The sequence below is a fragment of the Daktulosphaira vitifoliae genome, unplaced genomic scaffold (assembly GCF_025091365.1).
Source record: "Daktulosphaira vitifoliae isolate Bord-2020 unplaced genomic scaffold, ASM2509136v1 Scaffold_1, whole genome shotgun sequence".
Taxonomy (NCBI): Eukaryota; Metazoa; Arthropoda; class Insecta; order Hemiptera; family Phylloxeridae; genus Daktulosphaira; species Daktulosphaira vitifoliae.
In genome coordinates, this window is record NW_026099572.1 from 15,001,746 (window position 1) to 15,027,781 (window position 26,036).

The 26,036-nt window shown below is 24.6% G+C and overlaps 3 protein-coding genes across 7 annotated transcripts in view; 2 read left to right on the forward strand and 1 right to left on the reverse strand.

The window, feature by feature from the left end:
- LOC126902367 (uncharacterized protein PF3D7_1120600-like) overlaps positions 1 to 26,036 on the forward strand; it is a 76,406-nt gene that overhangs the window by 10,624 nt on the left and 39,746 nt on the right. The window contains exons 1-3 of one of the 5 annotated variants that reach the window (XM_050679571.1): positions 14,202 to 15,611; positions 17,149 to 17,382; positions 21,264 to 21,741. In XM_050679571.1, coding sequence (XP_050535528.1) covers positions 15,185 to 15,611; positions 17,149 to 17,381 — 660 coding nt within the window. In that variant the 5' untranslated portion in view covers positions 14,202 to 15,184 and the 3' untranslated portion in view covers position 17,382; positions 21,264 to 21,741. Of the gene's footprint in view, positions 1 to 14,201; positions 15,612 to 15,796; positions 16,089 to 17,148; positions 17,477 to 18,578; positions 20,676 to 21,263; positions 21,742 to 26,036 lie in introns of those variants that run through there. The other 4 variants (XR_007703204.1, XM_050679556.1, XR_007703201.1 and 1 more) reach the window with 4 other exon arrangements.
- Positions 195 to 3,295, reverse strand: LOC126902649 (uncharacterized; the record flags this gene model as incomplete). Its single annotated transcript, XM_050680129.1, is given in 7 exon segments — positions 195 to 329; positions 471 to 769; positions 1,126 to 1,212; positions 1,279 to 1,335; positions 1,500 to 1,613; positions 1,673 to 1,862; positions 2,824 to 3,295. Coding segments are annotated over 7 exon segments (906 nt in total), but the record flags the coding sequence as incomplete, so codon positions are not given.
- Positions 3,884 to 9,030, forward strand: LOC126902384 (uncharacterized). Its single transcript, XM_050679589.1, has 2 exons — positions 3,884 to 5,254; positions 6,949 to 9,030. The coding sequence occupies exons 1-2, from the start codon at positions 3,931 to 3,933 to the stop codon at positions 7,188 to 7,190; spliced, it is 1,566 nt and encodes a 521-aa protein (XP_050535546.1). The 5' UTR covers positions 3,884 to 3,930; the 3' UTR covers positions 7,191 to 9,030.

Below are 26,036 nucleotides of genomic sequence, written 5' to 3' on the forward strand. Positions count from 1 at the left end.
ATAATATATTTATAATGGTATTGTATAAAATAATACATTAAGTTATTCCTTTACTTTAATATTTTATGTTAATGTAACTAATAATATTTCTATGAATTTTATAATTGTTGTAAAATAATGTTTTGATCCACCCTATAATATATGGTAATTATCTTACAGTTCTATTTACTTTTTATAATATCAATTATTTTTAGGCTATCCAGTCTGTGATTACCCCGGCAACCTTTCATTGAATATTTCCTTGCGATGTCTAAAGAAAAAATTTTGGCAAACACTCTTTGGACATAGTTTTTAATACTGGTTCCCCCAACTCGATACACATAGTTGCTCTACAAGTAAAATCAATAAAGAATATTATTTAATCTGCAGATTTTGCAACTAATGTGACTCATAATAATAATAATTATTATTATTATCATTAACCATTTGAAAGATTATGGAAACTAATATTAAAATAAAAATAAAATTACCATTTGACGTTCAAAGTTAGAATCTGTTTTAAGTTTTTCGTCAGCAGCATCCACACTTTCCTTATTTTTGAATGGAAGTAATGATAATAAATTTGAGTCGTATGCGTTGTGAACAGGACTACCAATGATTTTTTTTTCAAGAAGTTCTAATTTAGCATCCATTCTTTTAATATATTCTAGTGTTGTTATATGCATTTCAAAATTTTTTTTTATCATTTCATAAGTTTTTTGAGATAAATTGTTTGAAATGACTGGAGCACATGGTGAATATTGGTCTACATTATAGAAGTTTTCAGTTACTAAAAAATATAAAATATATTAAGATGAAGTTAAAAATCTCAAAGCAATGACAATGTCATTAAATAATATTTATTATTGAGTTTAATTAGTTTTGTGGACTATTAACTAACATACGAAAAAAAAAACTAAATTACTATTAGACTAAAAATGTATATAACATTTTACTTAATTAATGAGACTATAAATTGTTTATTTAGTCTTGTATAAATAAGTGAAAGATAAAATTAACTAAATATTTTCACTAAAAAAGTAAATAACTTACAACCTAATAATTATATTAAAAAAAAAACTAAATAAGTAGACTTCAATATAATTTTAACTATTAAAAGTATTTAATTTAGTAATGAATACATACCATTTTGATAGGTGCTTACATTCTCTGTATTAAGTTCTTGTAGTGCATTATCTACCTCATCACATCTTATTGATGTATCTATAGCATCTAAAATAAATAGTTTCAAAAATAGTATTAACCGAGAACTTATTTAAAAATGATGTTTATACTAACTTGATATTATATTGGTAATTGATGGTTTACAGATTTTGAATGGAACACTTTCAGGATCTAAAAAAAAACACTAACATATTACCTTGATAAAATTTTAGTAATATTAATACTAGTAAAGTATTAATGTTTCTGTATGCATTCAAAACCACTTAAGAAAATCTTAATATATTGTTCAAGAATAAGAAATAAAACTATCCTACAAAGTTAGGTTGTAAACTTACCATTAGGGCAATCACTAATTGCTACACTTTGTTTGGTCCTTTTTTTCTTGGTTGGTGTAGTGTCTGAAGATGTAAATATTTCTTTTTCTTTCATAGAAGCTTCAGAATAATCATCTTGAAGAAAGCATAAATATAAATTAACTTAAATTTTTAAAAGATAATACAAAACTTACCGAAATACTGAGATACTACCGTGATGGGGTATGTGGGCCAATCATTCTCTGGCTCAATAAAATCTTTTATCATGTTATTGATATTTCCTTTTTTTGGCCACTTACAAAAACATATTTTTCCACAGTAAATAATCCATTTAACTGGTACAATGGAATATTTATTTTCCGGCGCAAAAAATACAATAACCCACTTAATAAAATGAAACACAGTATAAAATATAGAACTAAGAAATACATTTAACCTAGCTAATTAAAGATTATTTAATCAGATAATATATTTATTGGAAAGTTAAATCTCTAATATAACATTTTTTCACAAATGTAGATATAAAAGTAATCATATTACATTAATTTATGTAATAAATAATATATTAAGTATTATGTATATATACATTATAAACAGTTTGATTTATTAAGTATACTTGCCCCCATTTTTTCGTTGAATTTTTTGACAAAATTACAGATTAAAATTTGATTTATTTTTATAAATCATACTAAATATTGTATTTATTATAAAATAAAATTATTTTTAAGGGTTTATGTTAGGGGTAAATTGCGAAAGTTAAATGGGGACCAATTATTTTTTATTGGGAAATGGTCAAATTGAAGTTGACCAGTGGATAATCTGTATTGTATTATTACTTTTTTAGTTATAGATGAGTGGGCAACTCAACATGGAAAATTTGTTAACTATGCGTCATGGTAAAACTAGAAGTCGCTAAATACTACCCCGCTCCTCAACTTTAATAAATCTTTAAATGCTAATATCTCAAAAATTAAGAATATAAAACTGGTTATCGACTAGTCATAATTTTATTTATTTAGACCATTTTCTGTTTAATAATAACAAAAAATAATAGGTTCTCATTTAACTTCCGAAAGTTATTTCACATCTTGTATTAAAGTACACAAAGTACTTGAAGGTCATTAGGTCCTGGAGTATTTACATTAAATTAGGGCAATTTGACCAAAATTTGTTCGGAAGTTTTAAATTTATGCAAGTTCCCCTACATTCCATATACGCTCTGTATGCTAATAGACTTTATGTATAAATCAAGTGCTGTACTTGTAAATTTGAGAATGGTGATCTTTACTAGGATGAATAGTTGACTAAGGTTTTAAAAGAATTAAGAGTAAATTTTACTATTTACCTGTTTAAAATTTGAGCTCTCCATAATTTTCAAAAAAGATGATTACTCATAAGTGCGCCGAGAAAAAGTGATGGTTGAAAGAGTACTTGTTTAAGACGCGTTATAAAGCGAATACAGTAAAAAGTCACGGAAGTCTGGCGTCAGTCATACTTACACGTGTCGTCGGTCATCTTTGATAAGGACAATATTTAGATCTCAATCGTGACCTCTCTGCAACTTTATAGTGACTTCGTGTGAAAATTTATTTAATATCTATTTTTATATAATATAATTAGACTTCGCGTTTGGGACCTAAACAAGATTATGAAAACTATGCGAGGTCACAAACATAGATCGTAAATTAGTAATTGTAGTTACGTTTGGGCGATTTCAAAATTTTTATTTAGATATCACATAGATCTCTTATTGTTATGTCGTATTTTCATCAATAATTGTATTCGCATAGATGTTAAAGTCAACGTATGCACATAGGGNTATTCGCATAGATGTTAAAGTCAACGTGTGCACATAGGGTAAACACGTCATAGTAAAATTAATGTCTAGTCAGATTCTTGTAGAAGCCAAATATTTATTATTAAATTTAATATATAATTCATTAGCCGTAATAGTAGATATCAAAAGAATTACGAAGTTATAAGGAATGAATCGAATTTATTTATAAATATTTACACTTCATATTTAATTGGGAGTTTAGTTAAAGCATCTGGTCTTCAAATATTTAAAGAAATCCAATTCATGGGACAATAGTTTTACAACATTTACAATGTTTTATTTAAACTTTCAAATTTAATATTCCATTTTTTAATATTCAATATTATTATATTAATTATTTTATATTTGTGATATCTAAAAATACCGTTTTCAGTATTATAAATTAACTTTTCGTATATAGATACAATAATAACGTCAACAATTATGTAAATATGTTGAATGATAAACAAGTACATTTAAATAAACATTAATTATTTCCTTCCAATGAATAATTTATCAAATATGGTACAACAAAATTCATAAAAATAATACTCAAAATAAAATTTACAGCTAGTGTATCAATATTTTTCAAATTTAAACCATTAGAAAATCAACCTAACATAAATAAATTGCAAAATGAAATACTTTTTACTTTTCATGTTAATGATAACCTTTAAAATAAGTTTATGTCATTTAATACATGACTTAAAGTGCTCGCAATCTCGTTATTTTCTAAATTTTTTTAGCCATAATGAAAGATTTTTGTTACAATTGGAAAAAAACAAAGAAAATTTAACTATAAAAAATCTTATGAACTATGGCAATGCACTTCAAACACATAGTAAAGTAATTATGATATTTTTGGAGGACTTGATAAACAATAATGCAAAACGATTTCCTTTTACTTTGATCACAGTGAATATGTATTTAAATAACATTTCTGGCTCTTTAAATATGATTACAAAAATTGATGGTGAAAAAAATGATGCTCAAAATTTATTAGAAGGCTATAAGATTATACATCTTGCAGTTAAAGAACAACTAACAAATTACATAAATGGATATTGTAAAAACATAATATTTAATGATTACATAGATTTTTGTAATATTCCAATTGATGAATATACTACTACTAATTTAATTAATATAAATAATGAAATCAAGGATAAAATATTAACCAACTATGAGTTAACATTAGAAATAAATTCATACGAAAGTTTTCATCCAAAAAATATTTTGTTTTACGATATAATGACCTTACAAAATAGTGAACGAATAGAATTAAATCTACTCCGATTCACTCCACTTAACATTAAATGCACTAATGGTACTTATTTAACTATACAAGATATATTTGAGTATATAAAATATGATTTTAATTCCAAAGATGTTATTGCATACATAAGAATGGTAATTGGGGCTACGTTTCGACCAATAGCTATTCTTATTCGCAACTTTTTAACCTTAATTCAGGTTGCATCTTCAGAATATTCACATGGTGTAATATATTGGATAAAGCCAACACTAATTAAAATGGGTCAAAAAATTATGAATTACTTAATGGATGTTATTTCTCTCTCCATGTACGATTATAAACGGTCATATCTACAAAACATAATCTTAAATGGATTTATGTTGGCCTTAAGTAATTATATTGAAAAATATAAGTTATCCGAAATTGATATTAAATGTAATAATGAATTAATTAAAACACTATCGAATTTGTTCATTAAGAGCAGATTATACTTTACAAGAGATATAGTTCTAACTAATAAAAATATTACTGAAAATAATGCTGATGAGATTAAAAATCAATTAGATCAAATCATTCAAAAAGTTGAAATATATATGAACGATTTGAAAAAATGGAATGAATATTTTAATTTTATTGTAAAAAAATTTAGGATCCGATCTTTTAATGTTTCAAGTTATAAGAATTTTATTGTTTTTAAGATTTTAGGTAAGATAAAATCTAGTTTTTTTCAATACATTGTATAATTTATATACAATATAAACTTTATGTATTTAACAAAAAACCGATGATGCATTGCGTCGTCTTCGGGTTTAGAATGAAACATTACTAATTGAAACAAAGAAATTTGCCATATGAAAATATCAATTACACACTTCTAAATGTGCGAAATAATTTACAAAAGATTTATTAATTATTTGTTTTAAAGATTATATTTTTAATAATTCTAAAACTTTCTTAGAATATTCTTTAACATTAATTTCTAAAAATTACATTTTGGCGGTTAGTGGAATATCTGATGGCTTATATTTTTTAACATTCAAATTTACTTTATGTTATAATTTTAAACATTTAGGTGAAATTTGATTCTAATCTTTTTTATATAATTTTTCAATTTATTTTGCTATGGGCCTCTTACAAACTAAATTTATTTAATTTAATAAGTTTAACTATATAAATATCTCTCTTTGTTTTCAATTTTAATTCAAATTTTATTATAAAGAAAATTAATTGATATTGTAGTAATTATATGAGGAAGTATTGAATTACGTCGATTTTAGTATAATATAAGCCTTACAATAGTAGTAAGCAATTTTTGAACTCTTAAGCAATAAAATAATTCCATATAAAAGGGAAATGCAGGGTAAGCAAATTAATAATGGTGGGAAAAAGAATATAAAAGGGAAACATGAAGAGGATAGGGGGACGTTACTGAGCGAGACGAGACTGGACGTTTTTGTCGAAGAAACGTCGAGTTGCGGGTTAGGTTGTTGACGTGAGAATAACTATATACTTTTTGTAAGATTTAATTAATTTTTGTGTTAAATTATTATATTATATTTGACTTTTGTGTTTAATACTTTTCGTAAATAAAATAGCTATTTAAAAATCTGGACTTAGCGCAAATATTTTATTTTCACGGTGATCTCGAAATTGTGTGTGTGTGTGTGTGTGTGCGACTAGAGTCTAGGTTGGACTGCTGGTCCTTTAGTCAATCTTAATAATTAGTGTACGAGCTGGCTAGTGTTTGGGCTTAACCGTCCTTTAGTGGGTATAGTAAAAAGGTAGTTGTGCTGGTGGCTGACAAGGAGCCACCCTTCAGTCTGCTACTTTTGAGCTAGACTGTGCTGACGGGTCTAAACTCTACCCCTTTAGTAGTCCACTAATTAGAGAGATTGGGGCTGATCAGTTTATCCAACGGGAGGACTCGAGAAGAGCTCGGACGACGAACTCGTCGTCTATATATATATATATACATAAAACTTTAATAAACCTTTGTATCTACGTTGGGGCACTACCGACGTACGACAATATATGGAGTACAGTATTTGTTCAACATAATGCTTATGATACATATTTTATATTTTTATTACATTCTGTGGTTAAAACAAAGGACATAAATATTTTATTATACATTTATAATTTCTCTTATTCTATAAATTTTGATGAATGAATTTATGGTAAGTGCATTATTTGATAAAAACCGAAAAAATGCAAATGTTCTTATATCTTAGTTTTAAACAATTTAAATGGGTAAATTTTCGTCCTAATTGTTGAAAATTATTAATTAAGAAAAAATATAAACAGATGAAAATTTTAATTTAATAATCACTATCATCTTGTTGAATAAAGTAAATATTTGTAATATTTGCACTTTTAAATTGTCATTTTATTTCTTTTAGATCGTATTTGTAATACTGAATCACATTCTGAAATATGCAATATTAGTGCGAATGATAAAAATAATATTGAAATAGGATATTATAAAGATGTGCAAAATGTAGAAGATGATGCTACACAATTTAACTTAAAGGATCTAAAAGATGAAATTGATAATATTGATATTGATTCAAAGGAATCCTTTGAATATAAATCAAATTATAAACCGTTTTATATGATTGATTATTGGCCATACAATGCGTAAAGTGAGATGTTTGAAATTGTTATTAGAATGAATACTGTACATTTTCAATACTTATTTTTGTATGTTATACTTAATTGAATATAATATTTTAAAGTTTTATAACTGTATGTTTTATCAAAATAAATATCACCTTTTTTCATTGACACTAAAACTTTACTCTAATGATCAAAAAATTCGGTTAAACCTGTCGGAACTCAAATTTTGTTCATCTCTTACTTAATATAAAAAAAATAATTTCAGAAACGTTAAAAATACCACGACAAATTACAAAAAAAATAGAATGGAAAACATTTAAGTTCATGGTTTTGCGGATGCATGTATAAATGTTAATGATTGTTGTTTAAATCTTAGGTGTTACGACGAGTATGCCATTAATTTCATTAATTTAATTAGCGCTAAAAGTAAAGTGGTCCGTATAGAGCAACTATCTCTACCGAGATTAGAATTGTGTGCTGCCTTATTACTTGTACGCCTAGGTGACAAAATCATTCCTAAGTTATTGTAACCGATGAACAAAAAATTTTACTGGTCCGATTAAAAGGTTGTATTGTGTCAGACTGGTATCACGTTAACGACAAAGATAATCCAGCAGACATAATCTCTCGTGGATGTCACATATCTGAATTAGAAAACATGTCAGTATGGTGGCATGAGCCTAAATAGCTTTAGTTGAATGAAAAAGAATGGCCAAGTATATCAAAATGGGAGGAACATTTCAAGTTAATGCGTAGTGGCCACAAAAGTTATCAGCATCCGTTCGAAACAATTATTAGCCTATTAGCGATCGAAATCACGCACGTTTTACCGTTAATAGTTGTGTTGTTTATTTTCGTCACTAACCTCAAGTGGTGCAACCGTTTACAGGCGATCTATCAAGAAATCGCCTGTCTTCGGATAAAGCTTTTCTTGTCACAGATATAGATTTCTGTGGTCAATTTTTGTTAAAAAACAGGATTGAGGAAAAATTCACCTGACGCGGAAAAAGTAAAACTTTGTACTCTTTTAACATATCAAATTTTATCGGGTCAAATTGTCAACTTAAAGAGTGGTAAGAGTTATATCAAACGGAAAAGAAAACTAATAACATGTTGTCTGAAAACGGAGTGGAATGAAAGTTTATTCTATCGCGGTTATCACACTTTTGGAGTCTGTGTGAGGCTGGAGTAAAATCTATAAAATATTAATTGCGTAGAGTCTTGAGTAATGTCCATTTATTTTATGAAGAGCTACTTACTGTACTACGCGGACGTTAGCATGGTTAAATAGTCGCCCATTAACATTTATATCCTCTGATTCAAGTGATTTGTCTCCTCTCACTCCTGGTCATTTCCTCATTGGTAATTCTCTAACTACCCTACCTGAACTGGAACAAACGAACATATCTAGTGACCGTTTAATTTGCTGGAGATGTGTTTCTCAATACTCTTAATATTTACGAAAGCGCTGTAGTCGTTACTATTTAGCGCAGTTACAGGAGAGAACGTAATGGGCTTGTGAGAACGGAACTAAGATAAAAGTAAGCGCCATTTTGCTTTTCAAGGACGTCAATGTTCCTTCTTTGAAGTGGACACTGTGTCATAAATAGAGTAACCGTGAATGACGGAGAGCCGACGTTCAAACAACAAATGGTTCTTTTCGACCAAAAAAAAGATTTTTGTGTCCTTTGCCATCAACGAAAATTAATTTTGCAATTTTGTAATCATTCGTAAAAAAATATATATATGTATTCATTCTATTTTCAAAATAATTATTGCTTGTTAAATATTTGATATTTTTTATATCTATCAGATATAATATGTTATTTAGGCATTGTTTGTTTGTTGCTTTAATTATTTTATAAATATATACGTAATATTTTTTGTATGTTGAATATTAAATTTATGTATAGTTTTGAAAACAATTCTCCACTAAAATGTATATCAAAGAATTTATATAAAAATAAAACAATAAATCTTGGTTGGTAATATATCTTGGTAAAATAAATAACTTCTCAGCTACGCATCCAAGCTAAAATTTTATTAATAAGGATTTTTAAGGATTCATATTTTCAATATCTCTGAAACTTTCTTAAGATATTCTTCTAACTTTTATTATTTTTTTTTATATTAATTACGAAAATCACAGTTAATTTGATATATGAAGAACACTATCTGTTCGATATAATGATTATAAATCATAATTTGTAATTTCTATTTTTATTAATTTCAATGGTGTTTAAATAAAGGATAAAAATTTGTTATACATTTTATTTTTCTACAAATATCTACTAAATGTTGAGAATTGATTTTTAAATGTAATAGGTTCAAATCTGCTTGATATTTATTTTAAAACCTCCCTTTGTAACATGTTATGTTCGGGAAATAGGGGCAATAAAACTGATCCATTTTTTTATTTACTCAAAATGCACAAAGATAATATTGATAAAATATGTCTACAGATCAATTTGATGTTCAAGTTTCATAGTTGAAAGTAATATCAAAATAAGTATTATTTGACATATCAATTTTTTTCAATAACACTTAGTATATACAATATTATCTGCTGTGTCGTCGTTTTGATTAAAAAAAAAAAATTATAAATGACAATTTGACAAGCTAATAAAATAATTTCGGTGATAACTTTAATATTGAAATAATCTATATTCTTTTATATTTTTATTGTAGTTGAAAAAACCTAGCACAGTGAGGATGTGGCATAGTTGGGTCAAGTATAATGATATCTGACAGTGATTAAAATCACTATCATAAAAAACGCTTTGATGCAAATCTGTAGATAGTGTTTAATTTTAAAAAATTTATGGATTATTCCAAAAGCTACATGATCTCCAATTTCCTTATTTATATCTTGATTACATGTTTTATGATTTATAAGTGTAATACATTAATAAGTGTATATATATATATATAATAGGATGGTTCTTAAAATTAATGTAGTAAAATTTAAAAATTATACAATCTCAATTAGTTTCAATACTTATAAAAATGAGTTACGCAATGTTTCAGGTAAATCAGAAAAGATTAACCCGTGTCATAAAAGGCCTAAAGTTTGAAAACTCAAAAATTTTGGATAACCATACATTTTTCATTGTTTTTTTAGTTCAGCGCGTTAAATAATGTATTCACAACAAAGTTGTAAGAACAAATGTTGTTTAAAATAATATTTTACACAAATTATTTTCTGAACAATCTTTTGATTTACTTATTATTAATGTATAAAAAATCAATATACATATAATGTTGTTGTTGAAAACTCACAAAATAAAGTGAATGTTAGTTTTAGTTTTTCAACTAGTGGTAATTTTCGTAATTTATAATAACAGCAATGTATAATCTTGAATAAACTATTTTCAAACAATCAAGTCACAATTTAATACAAAAATGACGATGTCGAAAAGACGATAAAGTCTTAATCAAAACCCATTACTAATATATGCAATACAGAAAATCTGACATAAAAAAAATGAAGAATTTCGTTAAAAACTAAATGATTTGTTTGACATTGCTCAAGTTGATGCCCTTAATTTAAGATCATTACAAGAAGATAGAGATTTTTTATTAATGTAAAGACAAAAAGGACGTCCTGGTATTATGTTAGGAGTTGATTTGAATATTGCACAAAAATAAATAAGAACCAATGAAAGGTTAAAGATGTCCGAAAAACGACGTAAAAGAAGTTATGACGAGATAGAGTCATTGAGTAAGTTTAATGTTATTTTAGAATTATTATTTAATAATTAAGTATGTATTTTAGATGGGCAAGTAGAAATGTGCTCATCATCAGAGTCTAACGTTGCTGAAGATAATTTTAACAAGCCTGGACCGTCTAAAATGTACGTTTAACAACCAACTAGAGGAATAATTGAATTTATTACGCCAAAACTTGCAGCTGCGCTCGATAAATGCAAAATTAGTGATAGAGATGCAGTTCATATATTAATTTCAACAGCAGAGGTATTAGGTGTGGACGTTGAAAAATTAATTATAAATAGATCTTCAATTCGATACTCACTCATACGTTTCCATAAAGAACGCGCTGAAAAAATCCGTAATAATTATTTGGTAACTATTAAAGATTCCGTTGTCATTCATTGAGATGGTAAACTTTTACCTTCATTAACAGGACAAAAAAGTGTTGATCGACTTCCCATTATAGCTTTATGCAATGGTATGAGTCAATTACTAGGAGTTCCAGCAATTGATATGGGAACAGGGGTTGATCAGACTGATGCTATTTTTCATAAACTTATTGATTTGTGTACTACAGAAAATGTACAGGCTTTTTTCTGTGATACTACGGCTTCAAATATGGGTAGATTGAAAGGTACTTGCGTGTTATTAGAAAATTACTTAGAACGTAATATTTTGTACTTACCATGTTGACACCACATCTACGAGCTAGTATTAAAATGTGTTTTTGAAGTTAAATTAAGTGTAACATCTGGTCCTGATGTACCAATATTTAAACGGTTTCAACAAAATTGAAGAAATATAGATACTAACAAATTTGAGCCAGGTATAATGAACGACATTGTAAAAAAAACATTAAATGATGTATGTACTGATGTAACTATCTTCGTAAATAACTATTTGCTTATCAAACAACCCAGAGAAGATTACAGAGAGTTTTTAGAACTAACAATTATTTTTCTTGGTGGAGTTTCCTTTAGAGTTCCGGGAGCTATCCATACTGCTAGATGGATGGCATAAGCTTTATATTGCTTAAAAATATTTATATTCCGAAACCAATTTAATATAACCTAAAAAGAAGAAATGTCAATAGCTAATATTTGTATATTTATTATTATATTATACGTAAGAACTTGGTTTAATGCACCACTTGCTTCTAATGCACCATTCCAAGATTTAAATTGTTTAAAAGATTGGTAAATTATCAGTCAATAGATAAAAATATATCAGAAGTTACAGTTAAAAAAATGTGTGGTCATTTGTGGTATCTATTGCCATAGAATACGGTATTATCACTTTTTGATACTAATGCTCCATTTGATACAAAGAGAAAAATTATAGCTGCTCTAAAAATCCATACAGATGATGATGTACCAAAAAAATATTTATTAAATACAATAGAAGCTACTGGAATATTAAATAAAAATCTTGAAGATTTTATTTGTGGAAAATCAATGCAATTTTTCAAACGTTTTAATATAGATACTAAGTTTTCTGATCGTTGGCCCATCATTATGGAGCACTGATGAAAATTTCAAGATATCAATAGACCATATTAATAGCATTAATGTAGTAAATGATATAGCTGAAAAGGGTGTTAAACTAATGGAGGAGTTTAATACAAAAATAACAAACGATGAAAAACAAAAACAATATTTGCTTCAAGTAATAAATGATTACCGCAATAAATATCCAGATTTCAAAAAGAGTACTCTTTTAGATAATTAGTTGAATAATTAATTTTTAGTTTTTATGTTTGTTGTGTTTTTGTAAATTTTTTAAAAAAAATTTTTCGTATTATAAAATTAGCATTGAATTCACATTATTTTGTGAGTTTTTAAAAACAAAATTATATATATTGACTTTTTATATATAAACAATATGTAAATCAAAAAATTGTTCAGAAAATAATTTGTGTAAAATATTATTTTAAACAACATTTGTTCTTACAACTTTGTTGTGAATACATTATTTAACGCGCTGAACTAAAAAAACAATGAAAAATGTATGGTTATCCAAAATTTTTGAGTTTTCAAACTTTAGGCCTTTTATGACACGGGTTAATCTTTTCTGATTTACCTGAAACATTGCGTATCTCATTTTTATAAGTATTGGAACTAATTGATATTATACAGGGTGTTCAGTAATTCAGGAAACGGGTTTCTATTGTTCTCATTGTTACAAACAATGAGAACAATAGAAACCCGTTTCCTGACTTACTGAACACTCTGTATAAAGGGAAATGGTTTTATTTAAAAAAAATTAAGTCAAATAAAAGAGGTATATAAATAGTATTTACATAAAAAAATATTATTGATCCATACACTTTTCAATAAGTTAAAGCATAATAATGCTAAAAATGTAAAATATAAAATCGAGAAATTTCACATAAAAATAGCATTTGGTATCTATTTTCATCGTGAAGATAAAATAAAGTCCGAATTTTTTTTTTTTTCATAATAAAGTATATTACATTATCTTTAATTTAAGATATGTATAAAAGTGTCAGAGTATACAGAACACATTCAAAATTTAAGTTGAAAAAATTGTTATTTTAAATCCCCCCCTATGGGCAGGTAAAGGGTCAGATTTATAAAAAAAAATATACCAAACTATAGGTAAAAATATCATGCATCTATGAAAAAAAAATGATATTGATCTATACATTTTTCATGTATGGATACTATAATATACTATACTATAATATAATATAATATACTGTATCTATACTTCATATTTACTAGGAACAAAGGGAATTTTTTCAATTTTTAAGGGTAATGCCTTCGACTAGATACGATTTATGATCTAATGACGTATCTTCGAAAAAAATCGTTTCGGTGAGAGCTGAGAAAAAGTGGTAATAGACACAAAAAAAAATAAAAATCACATCATAGTAAAATTAATACCTTCTCAGCTTCGCATCGACGTTAAAGCGTATAAGCAATTTAATAATGCATTAAATAGTATTTTAAAATAATATAAATAACAATAGCTAAAATATAATTAATATTGTAATTTGGTGAAACAATTTACTTCGTTTTACATTTTAAATAAAAATTTATAAAAAAAATTCATAAATAAATTTCATAGAAATTAAGTATTTGAGAGAACTAAAAATACCATTTTCATTATTATAATTAAATTTTCGTATATAGATACAATAATAAAGTTAACAATTAAGTAAGTATGTTGAATGATGAACACGTACATTTAAATAAATATTAATTATTTCCTTCCAATGAAAAATTAATCAAATATGGTATAACAAAATTCATAAAAATAATACTCAAAATAAAATTTACAGCTAGTGTATCAATATTTTTCAAATTAAAACCATTAGAAAATCAACCTAACATAAATAAATTGCAAAATGAAATACTTTTTACTTTTCATGTTAATGATAACCTTTAAAGTAAGTTTATGTTATTTATCACATTACTTAAAGTGCTCGTATTCACGTTATTTTCTAAATTTTTTTAACCATAATGAAAGATTTTTATTACAATTGGAAAAAAATAGAAAACATTTAACAATAGAAAATCTTACGAACTATGGCAATGCACTTCAAACACATAGTGAAGTAATTATGATATTTTTGGAGGACTTGTTAAACAAAAATTCTAAAAAATTTTCTGTTGCCTTAATTATGGTAAATATGTACTTAAATAACATTTCTGGCTCTTTAAATATGATTACAAAAATTGATGATGAAAAAAATGATGCTCAAAAATTATTAGAAGGCTATAAGATTATACATCTTGCAGTTAAAGAACAACTAACAAATTACATAAATGGATATTGTTTTAAAATACCATTTTATGACAATATGGTTAGTTGCAATCCATCAATTGCCCAGAAGGAATATAATACTACTAATCTAATGAATATAAATAACGATCTTAAGGGAAAAATATTGACCAAGTTTCAGTTAGCATATAAAAGTAATTCATTCAAAAGTTTTCATCCAAAAAATATTTTGTTTTATGATATTATGACCTTACAAATTCTAACTAACAAAAATAATATTATAAAAATAGATAATAGTCAACACATAGAATTAAATCTTCTCCGATTCACTCCACTTAACATTAAATGCTCTAATGATACTCATTTAACTATACAAGATTTATTTGAATATATGAAATATGATTTTTATCCCAAGAATGTTTTAGCATACATAAAGATAGTAATTGGGGCTACGTTTCGACCAATAGCTATTCTTGTTCGCAACTATTTACATTAATTAAAGTTGCATCTTCAGAAAATTCAGATAATGTGAAGTTTTGGTTAAAACAAACACTAATTAAAATGGGTAAAAAAATAAAGAATTATTTAACGGATGTTATATCTCTTTCTATGTACGATTATAAACGGTCATATTTGAAAAACATAATCTTAAAAGGATTTATGTTGTCCTTAAATAATTATAATGATAATAAAGAGTTATCCAAAATAGATATACAACGTAATAATACATTATGTAAAGAACTTTCAAATTTCTTCATTAAAAGTAAACTGTACTTTACAAGTGATATAGTTCTAACTAACAAAGATATTACTGAAAATAATGCTGATGAGATTAAAAATCAATTAGATAAAATTATTCAAAAAGTAAAAATATACATAAATGATTTGAAAAAATGGAATGAATATTTTAATTTTATTATAAATTGTTTTGATATCCGGTCTTATAGTATTACAAGTTATAAAAATTTTATTGACATTAAAGTTTTAGGTAATTAATATGTATTTTTATTTCATTACAGTCTATTATTTATAAACATTATATTCTGCTATGCATTTAATAAACACTTTAATTGTGTTCTGTTTTCATGGGGCCTATTATATATAGTTAAATAAAGTATTCCAACAATATGACTGTTCGCGCCGCATGCAAATCATAAATAGCGCGCGCTTATTGTTTCTGTCTACTCATCTACTCTTTCTCTCCCTGTTGTTTGGCGTCATAGGTCGGTTATCAATGCTGGCCGATAACTGTATGATATGTATTTTTGTTTAGTAATAAGTTTTAGTATCATTTTTTCTTTTGTTTATCAGACAGTTGATTTTTTTTTTGTAAGCCGTACAGATGACGTTTTCTATTATTTTATTTAAATTGCACGGATTATAATACTTTCAATTGCGAATCATTAGATTAAAATATTTACCTATGAACATTGGCATATAATAATTGTATACAAAAATCTGATTGGTGAGTTTGGCAGGTACTGTTACAATTGTGTTAATTATTGGCACATTATTTTTATTGTTGTTATACCACACGGATGTTTTGATTATAAAATTTGTCATTTTATACTGAATTGTTTATTGTTATTTGTATAAACTTAATTTTATGTGAGCCAACAACCAAAGTCTTCTTTCTGTATAAATTTAAATACAAAAATCCTTTCTTATTAATCGTCAAGTAATAGAGATATTATTTCTCACCCTGGTATTAACAATGACAACTAATAAAAAAAAAAAAAGTAGCACAATGAGGATGTGGCAAAATTGGGACAAGTATAAATGATATTTGACAGTAATTAAAATCACTATCATAAAATCTCTTCAATCCAATCGTGTAGATAATTTAAATATAAGTATAAAAAAACTGATTAAACAATATTATTTGAAACAATGAATTATATAGCTTTAAAATATCAATTTCACAATTAAAAATATTTAAAGTGATATTTAAATTTTTTATTAATTGTATTTTTTTTAAGGATGCATATTTTTTTAATTCTAAAACTTTCTTTGGATATTCTTTTATAAAAATTTGTGAATATTACAATTGCTTAATATATAATATTATATGTAGTACAGAATTTGTTCAACAATTATGTAATACTCATGTTACATATTTTATATTTTTATTGCCTTCTATGGTTTAAATAAAAGACATATTATTTTATTAAATATTTCCAATTCTATATATTTCGATGAAAAAATTTGTGGTGAGTAGATTATTCAATGGAATATTAACCGACAACATACAAATGTACTTTATAAAATATAAAGTTTTCAATTATTAACATTTTTTTTTTAATAGGCCATATACAAACTAAATTTATTTAGTTATAATAAGTTCAACTGTCAAATTTCTCACTTTGTTTTCAATTTTAATTCAAATCTGATTATAAATTAAAGTAAATATTTAAATATAAATTAAAGTAGTTGAAAATTTTAATTTAGAAATCACTATCATCTTGTTGATTAAAACAAATATTTGTAATTTTTGCACTTTTGAATCGTCATTTTATTTTTTTTAGATCGAATTTGTAATACTAGATCACATTCTGAAATATACAATATTAGTACGAATGATAAGAATAATATTGAAATAGGGTATTATAAAGATGTGCAAAATGTAAAAGATAATGTTACACAATTTAACTTAAAGGATCTAAAAGATGAAAATTATATCGATACAGCTGACTCCAATGAACACCAATCAATTTATAAACCTCTTTATATGATTGATTATTGGCCATACAAGGAGTAACGTGAGATTTTTGAAATTGTTGTTAGAATGAATACTGTACATTGTCTATACTTATTTACAAAGCTTTAATTTTTTTCCATTTTAAGCATTAAAAGGTGAACCGTTTAATACGATAATCATATTACTAATTTAAAAACTGTTAATATATTGAGAAATTGCTTTTGATATTTTATACTATAAAATACAATATGCTCAAGTTTTAAAAATTTTAAGATGTATCAAAATAAATAATACTCGAAATATCTTTATTATTTTCAATGACACTCACACTGAATTTTAAAGATGCAAAAATTCGGTTAAACTTGATGGAACTGAATTTTTGTACAACTCTTACTAAATATGATGTAATAATTTAAGAAAAGTTATAAAAACAAATCAAATTTATATTAGTTAACAGCCAATTTTTTAAAACATAATTGTCCAATAAAATGAATGTTCCTCATATAACATTATAGTGATGAGAAATATCGAATATTCAATATTAGTCCAATATATTAATTAGAATATATCCGATTTATTGGTTATTAATCATATTTAGTAATTTCAATTTTTATTAATTTCAATGGTTTTTAAACAAAAGATAAAAAATTTGTTTAATTTTTTATTTTTCTCCAAATATCTACTAAGTGTAGAAAGTTTTTTTTTTAATGAAATAGGAGCAAATCTGCTTGATATATATATTATGACCATTCTTTGTAACATGTAAAGTTTGAATAATAACTTTATTATTGATATAATCTATTTTAAATTATATTTGTAGTATAACTGCAAAGCCTTAATTAAAAAAACGTAAAAGCAATTTTGTAATGTATTAAATACTATTTTAAAATTACATAAATAAAAGTAGCTAAAGTATGATAAATATTGTAATTTGGTGAAATAATTTACTTTCTTTTATATTTTAAATAAAATTATTCATAGAAAAACTTAGTATTTGAGAAATCTAAAATTACCGTTTTATGTATTATAAATTAACTTTTAGTATACAGAGTGATCGTCTAAATATGTCTCACGTAATATTTTTAAAAATACAAGTGTTATAAACAATTTTTTTTTTAATCATGATGGATCTTTGATGAGGTGTTTTATAATAAAATTTTAATTTTTACCACTATCCCTTATGCTTAAAACTTTTATCAATTTTATTTTTTCAAAGGCAACCCTATTTCTTTTTACACCATTAGATTTAGTTTAATAAAAAAAATGTTTTGTATAAAAAATATTTTATTTAATTTAATATTAAGAGCTCCACAGCTCTCTAAAGTTTAGGTTTTATTAAGAAAAAATTATAATAGACCTGAACGTTATAGGTCATAAATCGATAAGCGCTATCAGTTTTATAAACAAAAATACCAAGCTAATCTTTGTTATTCTGTCTACGTGCGTTGACACATAAATCAGTAGCTCTTATTGTTATTATAATATAAAATAATAATATGACCATGTTGAATTTTTTCATCAAATATCTTGTTTAAAATTCATAATTTTTTATTCTTTTTTTTTCTAAATATTCTTTTTTTATGATTATTTATGAACAATAAGAAAAATAATATGGGTTGCCATTTGAAAATCTGAAATTAATACAAGTTCTAAGTATAAGAGATGAAGATATGAAATTAATTTTTCTTGTGAAAAAGTTCATCAAAGATTCATAATAATTAAAAAAAAAAATTGTTTATAAAACTTGTATTTTTAATAATATTACGTGAGACAGGTTTTCCTATGTCAATCCAATCACTCTGTATAGTTACAATATTTAAGTCAACAATTAAATAAATATTTTGAATGATGAACACGTACATCTAAATAAGGATTAATTCTTTCCTACCAATGATTAATTTACAAATATGGTACAACAAAATTAATAAAAATAACGCACAAAATACATTTTACAACTAGTGTATCTATTTTTTTCAAATTAAAATCATCAGGGAATAAAACTAACATAAATAAGTTGCACAATGAAATATTTTTTACTTTTCATGTTAATGATAACCATTAAAGTAAGTTTATGTCATATAACACATTACCTAAATTGTACGCGTTCTCGTTATTTTTTAAACTTTTTTAACCATAATGAAAGATTTTTGTTACAATTTGAAAAAAATAAAGACTATTTAACAATAGAAAATCTTATGAACTATGGCAAAGCACTTCAAACACATGGTAAAGTAATTATGATACTTTTGGAGGACTTGATATACAATAATTCTAAAAATTTTCCTTATACTTTAATCACGGTAAATATGTACTTAAATAATATTTCTGGTTCATTAAATATGATTGCTAAAATTGATGATGATGAAAAAAATGATGCTCAAAAATTATTAGAAGGCTATAAGATTATACATTTTGCGGTTAAAGAACAACTAATATATTATATAAATATATTCTGTCATAATATACCGTTTAATGAAAATATGGTAAGTTGCAATCCACCAATCAGTGAAAATGAATATAATACTACTGATCTAATAAAAATAAATAATGAACTAAAGGGTAAAATAATGACGAAACTTAAATTTGCAATAGAAAGGAATTTATACGAAAAATTTCATCCAAAACTTTTTTTGTTTTACGATATAATGACCTTACAAAATAGTGAACGAATAGAATTAAATCTACTTCGATTCACTCCACTTAACGTTAAATGTACTAATGGTACTCGCTTAACTATACAAGATATATTTGAGTATATGAAATATGATTTTAATTCTAAGGATGTTTTACCATACATAAAGATGGTAATTGGGGCTACTTTTAGACCAATAGCTATTCTTATTCGCAACTATTTAACATTAATTAAAGTTGCATCTTCAGAAAATTCAGATAATGTGAAGTTTTGGTTAAAAAAAAATTTTATTGATATTGGTCAAAAAATAATAAAAATTTTAATAGAATTCATGTCTTTCTCCGTGTTCAAAAATAATCCTATAGAATTGCTAAACAACATCTTAAATAAATTTAATTTGGCTTTAAATAATTATGTTATAAACAAAGAGTTATCCGAAATTAATATTTTACATAATAATAAATTAATTAAAGTACTTACGAATTTCTTCATTAAAAGCAAATTGTACTTCTCAAGAAATATAATTCTCACTAATAAAAATATTACTGAAAATAATGCTGATGAGATTAAAAATCAATTAGATAATATCATTCAAAAAGTAGAAATATATATGATCGATTTGAAAAAATGGAATGAATATTTTAATTTTATAGTAACAAATCTTAATATTCGACCTTTTCATGTATTATGTTTTAAGAAATTTATTGATTTCAAAATTATAGGTAAGATAAAAACTATTTTTTTTTTAATATTGTATACTTTATATACAATATAAAATTCTGTATTTATGTAATGAACAAAAAACCGATGATGTAATGCTTCGTCTTCGGGCTTATATGAAAATATCAATTACACATTTTAATATGTGCGAAATAATTTATTAAAGCTTTATTAATTATTTGTTTCAAAGATTTATAATTTTAATAACTTTAAAACTTTCTTAGAATATTCTTTAACATTAATTTACGAAAATAAGAATTGACTGAAATATTTAAAATATTATTCGTTCAATATAATACTAATATTACATATTGTTTAATATTAATGTGTTACTTATAAAAAATTGAATTGGTATGTATTGATTTATTATTTAATAATTTTTCAATAATTTTTTGACATGTGGCTTTTACAAACTAAATAAATTTAGTTTAAGAGGTTTAACAATATAAATTTCTCTCTTGGTTTTCCATTTTAAATCAAATCTAAAAAGAGCAGATGAAAATTTTAATTTAATAATCACTATCATCTTATTGAATAAAGCAAATATTTATAATTTTTGCATTTTTAAATTGTCATTTTATTTCTTTTAGATCGTATTTGTAATACTGAATCACATTCTGAAATATGGAATATTAGTACGAATGATAAGAATAATATTGAAATAGGGTATTATAAAGATGTGCAAAATGTAGAAGATAATGTTACACAATTTAACTTAAAGAATCTAAACGATAAAAATGATGAATATGATATCAAATCAAAAAAATCCTTTGATTATATATCAACTTATAATCCTCATTATATGCTTGATTATTGGCCATACAACGAGTAAAGTAAGATTTTTGAAATTGTTGTTAGAATGAATACTGTACATTGTCAATAATTATTTGCAATGCTTTAATTTTTTTCTATTTTCGTAATACAAGGTTAAATTTTTAACTGTTTGTATTTTCTTAAAATAGTAATTCTGTTCAGAATATTAATTTTTGCATTTATTATTTTTATATTTCTTGATTTATAAATGATTCATTGTTTTTTAATTGTATATTATACCTTATAATGTATATGTCCAAGTTGTATAATTATAATTTATATCAAAATAAATAACACTCGAAGTATCTTTTTTTTTTAATGACACTCGAACTAAAATAATATGAATACATTTTTGAAAATCGATAAAAACAAATCAATTTGTATTTTTTTATAATGATTTTATAGTGTTCTAATTTAAAAAAAAATTGAAGCGAGATTTAGAATCCCCGTCAAACATACATATGGAGTTCTTAACAACAAGGTAGCATAGATATCTTAGGTATTTAACTATCATTTTATATATTTTTGTGAACATTTGACGCTTTACCGGCCCACAGATAGGGTTTCAAAATGTTAACTTTTTTACAAAAAATTAACTTTTAAAAATGTCACGGAAATACTGACACTTTTATATATACCTTAAATTAAAGCTTATGAAATATACTTTATTTTGAAAAAAAAAAATTTGACCACTGGACTTGTCTTCGTGGTGAAAACGGACATCAAAGTTAAAGAAAAACATACGATTTCAGTAAAAAAATTGTCGATTTTATATTATTAAATTTATATTGCTACAACTTTAGAAAAATGTATGGATCAATATTATTATTTTTTTATAATAAATTTTTATATACCCCTTGCATCTGACACGCTTTTTTTGTAAATCGGATCATACCCCTTTATATAAGGGGGGTCAAAACTTTAAACATGCGTATTGGAACTAGGACATTTTTAATTTAATTATTGAAAGTATTCCGGAAATACTGACACTTTTATATATATCTTAAATTAAAGCTTATGTAATATACTTTAATTTGAAAAAAAAAATTGACCTCTGGATTTGTCTTCATGGTAAAAATGACTACTGTATTCAAAAATATGGTATGTTTGTGTTAAAATTCAGGGTTTTGTATTTTATTTTATTTTAAAATACCTGACAAGGGTAGTACAGATTTTCATAAATATTATATATAATAAAAAATTAATATAGCATAGAAAGTTAAACTTATTTCAATTTTTTTGCTTTTTGAAGTCGAGAAAAATAACTTTGAAATTTGAATTAGCTTAGTTAGAATAAATTTTCAACTGCTTTGATTTATATCTCATTTAGATTCAATAACTTCAATAAACATCAAGGATCTCATCACTGTAGTCGCCACTCGCGAGAAGAAGTTTTTTATTCTTATTAAAATTATTTTACTATATTTTATGTTTTAGTTTCGAAGCAATGCTGAGAAGATATTTTTTTGTGACTATCATTTATTTTCTCTGCTCTAACTTGACCTACTTTTTTCAACGATACGTCAAATGACTACAATTCGTATCTAGTTGAAGATATTACCCTCAAAAATTGAAAAAAAATTCTAATTTATCAATTAAACAGTTACTTATTTCATGTTCTCCATACAGACAATTACAATCATTAATTTCTAATGTTTTCAAAATATTTATTGATGAATCAAGTTTGATGTGATAATTTGATATGATAGGTTTCAAATACAAAATTAAATAATTTTACTTTGTAATTTAATAATTTTTTTACTCTATTTGTGTGTGCTACTACTAGACTATAATATTCCAAATTTGTTGGTAACATGTTGCTATATAAATTATCTCTAAAAAAAATGATTGTTAGTTTCTCCTGAATTAACAATGGATTTTTACAATTATAATCAAATTTTATTATACGCTCAATTGAGTAGATCTTTTTAACCACTTTTTTAGCTTCGATGCGAAGTGGAGAAGATATTAATTTTACTATGATGTGTTTTTTTAGTTTCGATGTTTTATTGGTTATTTTAGTTAAAGTAAATAATTAAAATTAATTCAGTTCATATTTCACTGGCAGAATCTTTCTAAACACCAAAAGTTATTAAGAAATGATTACTATTACTTTTAAGTTATCTATTACGATAAAAATGCAAAAAAATATTTATCTATTCTGATAAATTTACGATAAATAGTATTTATAAAACTTCCTAACTGCATATTAATCTTAACGATACAATTTTTTTAATTCTCATAAAATTTTCTATTTAATACTGTCAATTTCAAACTTGCCAATTGAGATAAAATTTATGGTAAAATAAATTCATTTTTTTTAATATAATTATTCACAAAAATCAACTTTATCGATTAAAAAAATAGGTTAAATATATAATTTTCCTTATTTTCAACATATTAATAATCAAAATCAGTATTAATTTAAAACAATTCTTTTTTGTTCTTAATTATTTTTTTTTTTTAATGTAAATACTTATTATTTAATAATAAGAAATAATATTAAAACTGAGAAGTAATAGAAAAAGTTTAATTGCACATTTGAAAATATCGTGAAAAGTTGATTTAGAAAAGGATATTTTTTTTTCTGATGAAAGTTTCTTGTAGTCTAGTGTATTTATTCATAAGTAACAAAATTTTTTTATTAAAAAGTATTAAATCAATCCCTCTAAATTTTTATATGCGTTAAAAGTATATGAATATACAACTCCTTTTCATTTTTATAATATCTCCGTAAAATTTACAATATTATTGAATATCAATTTCATACTAAATTGAATTACTATGATTATTATGTATTCATATATTATAATTATAAATTGGAACAAAATTAAGGGAATAAGAGTTATGGTTGCTTTTGAAATAATCTTGAATGAACTAAATTCTTCATTTTTTTTTTTTGCTTGAGTGTCAGATTTTCTGTATTGCAGTTTTTGTAAATTTCTCTATTCATCGTAATATTTTTGAAGTTTATTTATGCAATACTGTTCAGCACTGATAGGTATACGCGCTTTTTGCCAAAAAATACTTACCTCTTTTATTGTCAGTTTAGAGCTCTCAAGTAAGCTCAGGTTAACATGACGAATATTAAAAAAAAAACCGATAGTACTTGTTTTATTGACGGTAATTTACTATCAATAATTTGGTTTGACGGGAAACCAATCAAAAATATAAATGTATCTTTTCGTAAAGTTATCCGTGAAGCCATTTTAATATGTATTCAAAAAATGTTAAAATATCAAAATTATTGTAAACACTAAAATGTATACGATCTAAAAATGATCATACGGGCGCAATAGAACTAATGAAAACAATAACCTGAAAAATGTATAGTTAGGACAAATATTAGTAATGGGTTTTGATTAAGACTTTATCGTCTTTTTATTCATTCTTGTAATAAATTGTGACTTGATGGTTTGAAAAAAGTTTATTCAAGATTATACATTGCTGTTATGATAAATTACGAAAATTATTACCACTAGTTGAAAAACTACAACTAACATTCACTTTATTTTGTGAGTTTTCAACAACAACATTATATGTATATTGATTTTTTATACATTAATAATAAGTAAATCAAAAGATTGTTCAGAAAATAATTTGTGTAAAATATTATTTTAAACAACATTTGTTCTTACAACTTTGTTGTGAATACATTATTTAACGCGCTGAACTAAAAAAACAATGAAAAATGTATGGTTATCCAAAATTTTTGAGTTTTCAAACTTTAGGCCTTTTATGACACGGGTTAATCTTTTCTGATTTACCTGAAACATTGCGTACCTCATTTTTATAAGTATTGAAACTAATTGAGATTGTATAATTTTTAAATTTTACTACATTAATTTTAAGAACCACCCTATTATATATATATACACTTATTAATGTATTACACTTATAAATCATAAAACATGTAATCAAGATATAAATAAGGAAATTGGAGATCATGTAGCTTTTGGAATAATCCATCAATTTTTTAAAATTAAACACTATCTACAGATTTGCATCGAAGAGTTTTTTATGATAGTGATTTTAATCACTGTCAGATATCTATACTTGTCCTAACTATGCCACGTCCATACTGTGCCGCGACCCCACTTTGCTACCCCTTTTTTTTTTATTATGTTGAATATCAAAAATATACAGTATTATAATACTTTAATAAAAATATAGTCTAATTATGTTATTGAAAAAAAATAGGACTATAATTGTAATTTGTTTAAACTATTGTAATAAACAAAAAACCCAGCACAGGGGGGTCGCGGCACAGTTGTGACGTGGTATAGTTGGATCAAGTATAATGATATCTGACAGTGATTAAAATCACTATCAAAAATAAACGCTTCGATGCAAATCTTTAGATAGTGTTTAATTTTAAAAAAATTGGTGTTTTATTCCAAAAGCTACTTGATTTGCTGGTTCCTTAATATCTCGATTAAGATAAAGTATGTCGAATGAAAAAGGGTTTATTAAAAAAAATTATTTCTCATAAAAAAATTGTGTGGATCCATAAACTTTTCAATAAGTTATAGCATTATAAAGTTAAATAT

Bases quoted from the DNA above. Each gene is read 5' to 3' on its own strand.
- LOC126902384 (XM_050679589.1), top strand. From the start codon at position 3,931: ATGAAATACTTTTTACTTTTCATGTTAATGATAACCTTTAAAATAAGT. The intron at 5,255-6,948 runs GTAAGATAAAAT...TATTTCTTTTAG, and splicing joins TATTGTTTTTAAGATTTTAG to ATCGTATTTGTAATACTGAA.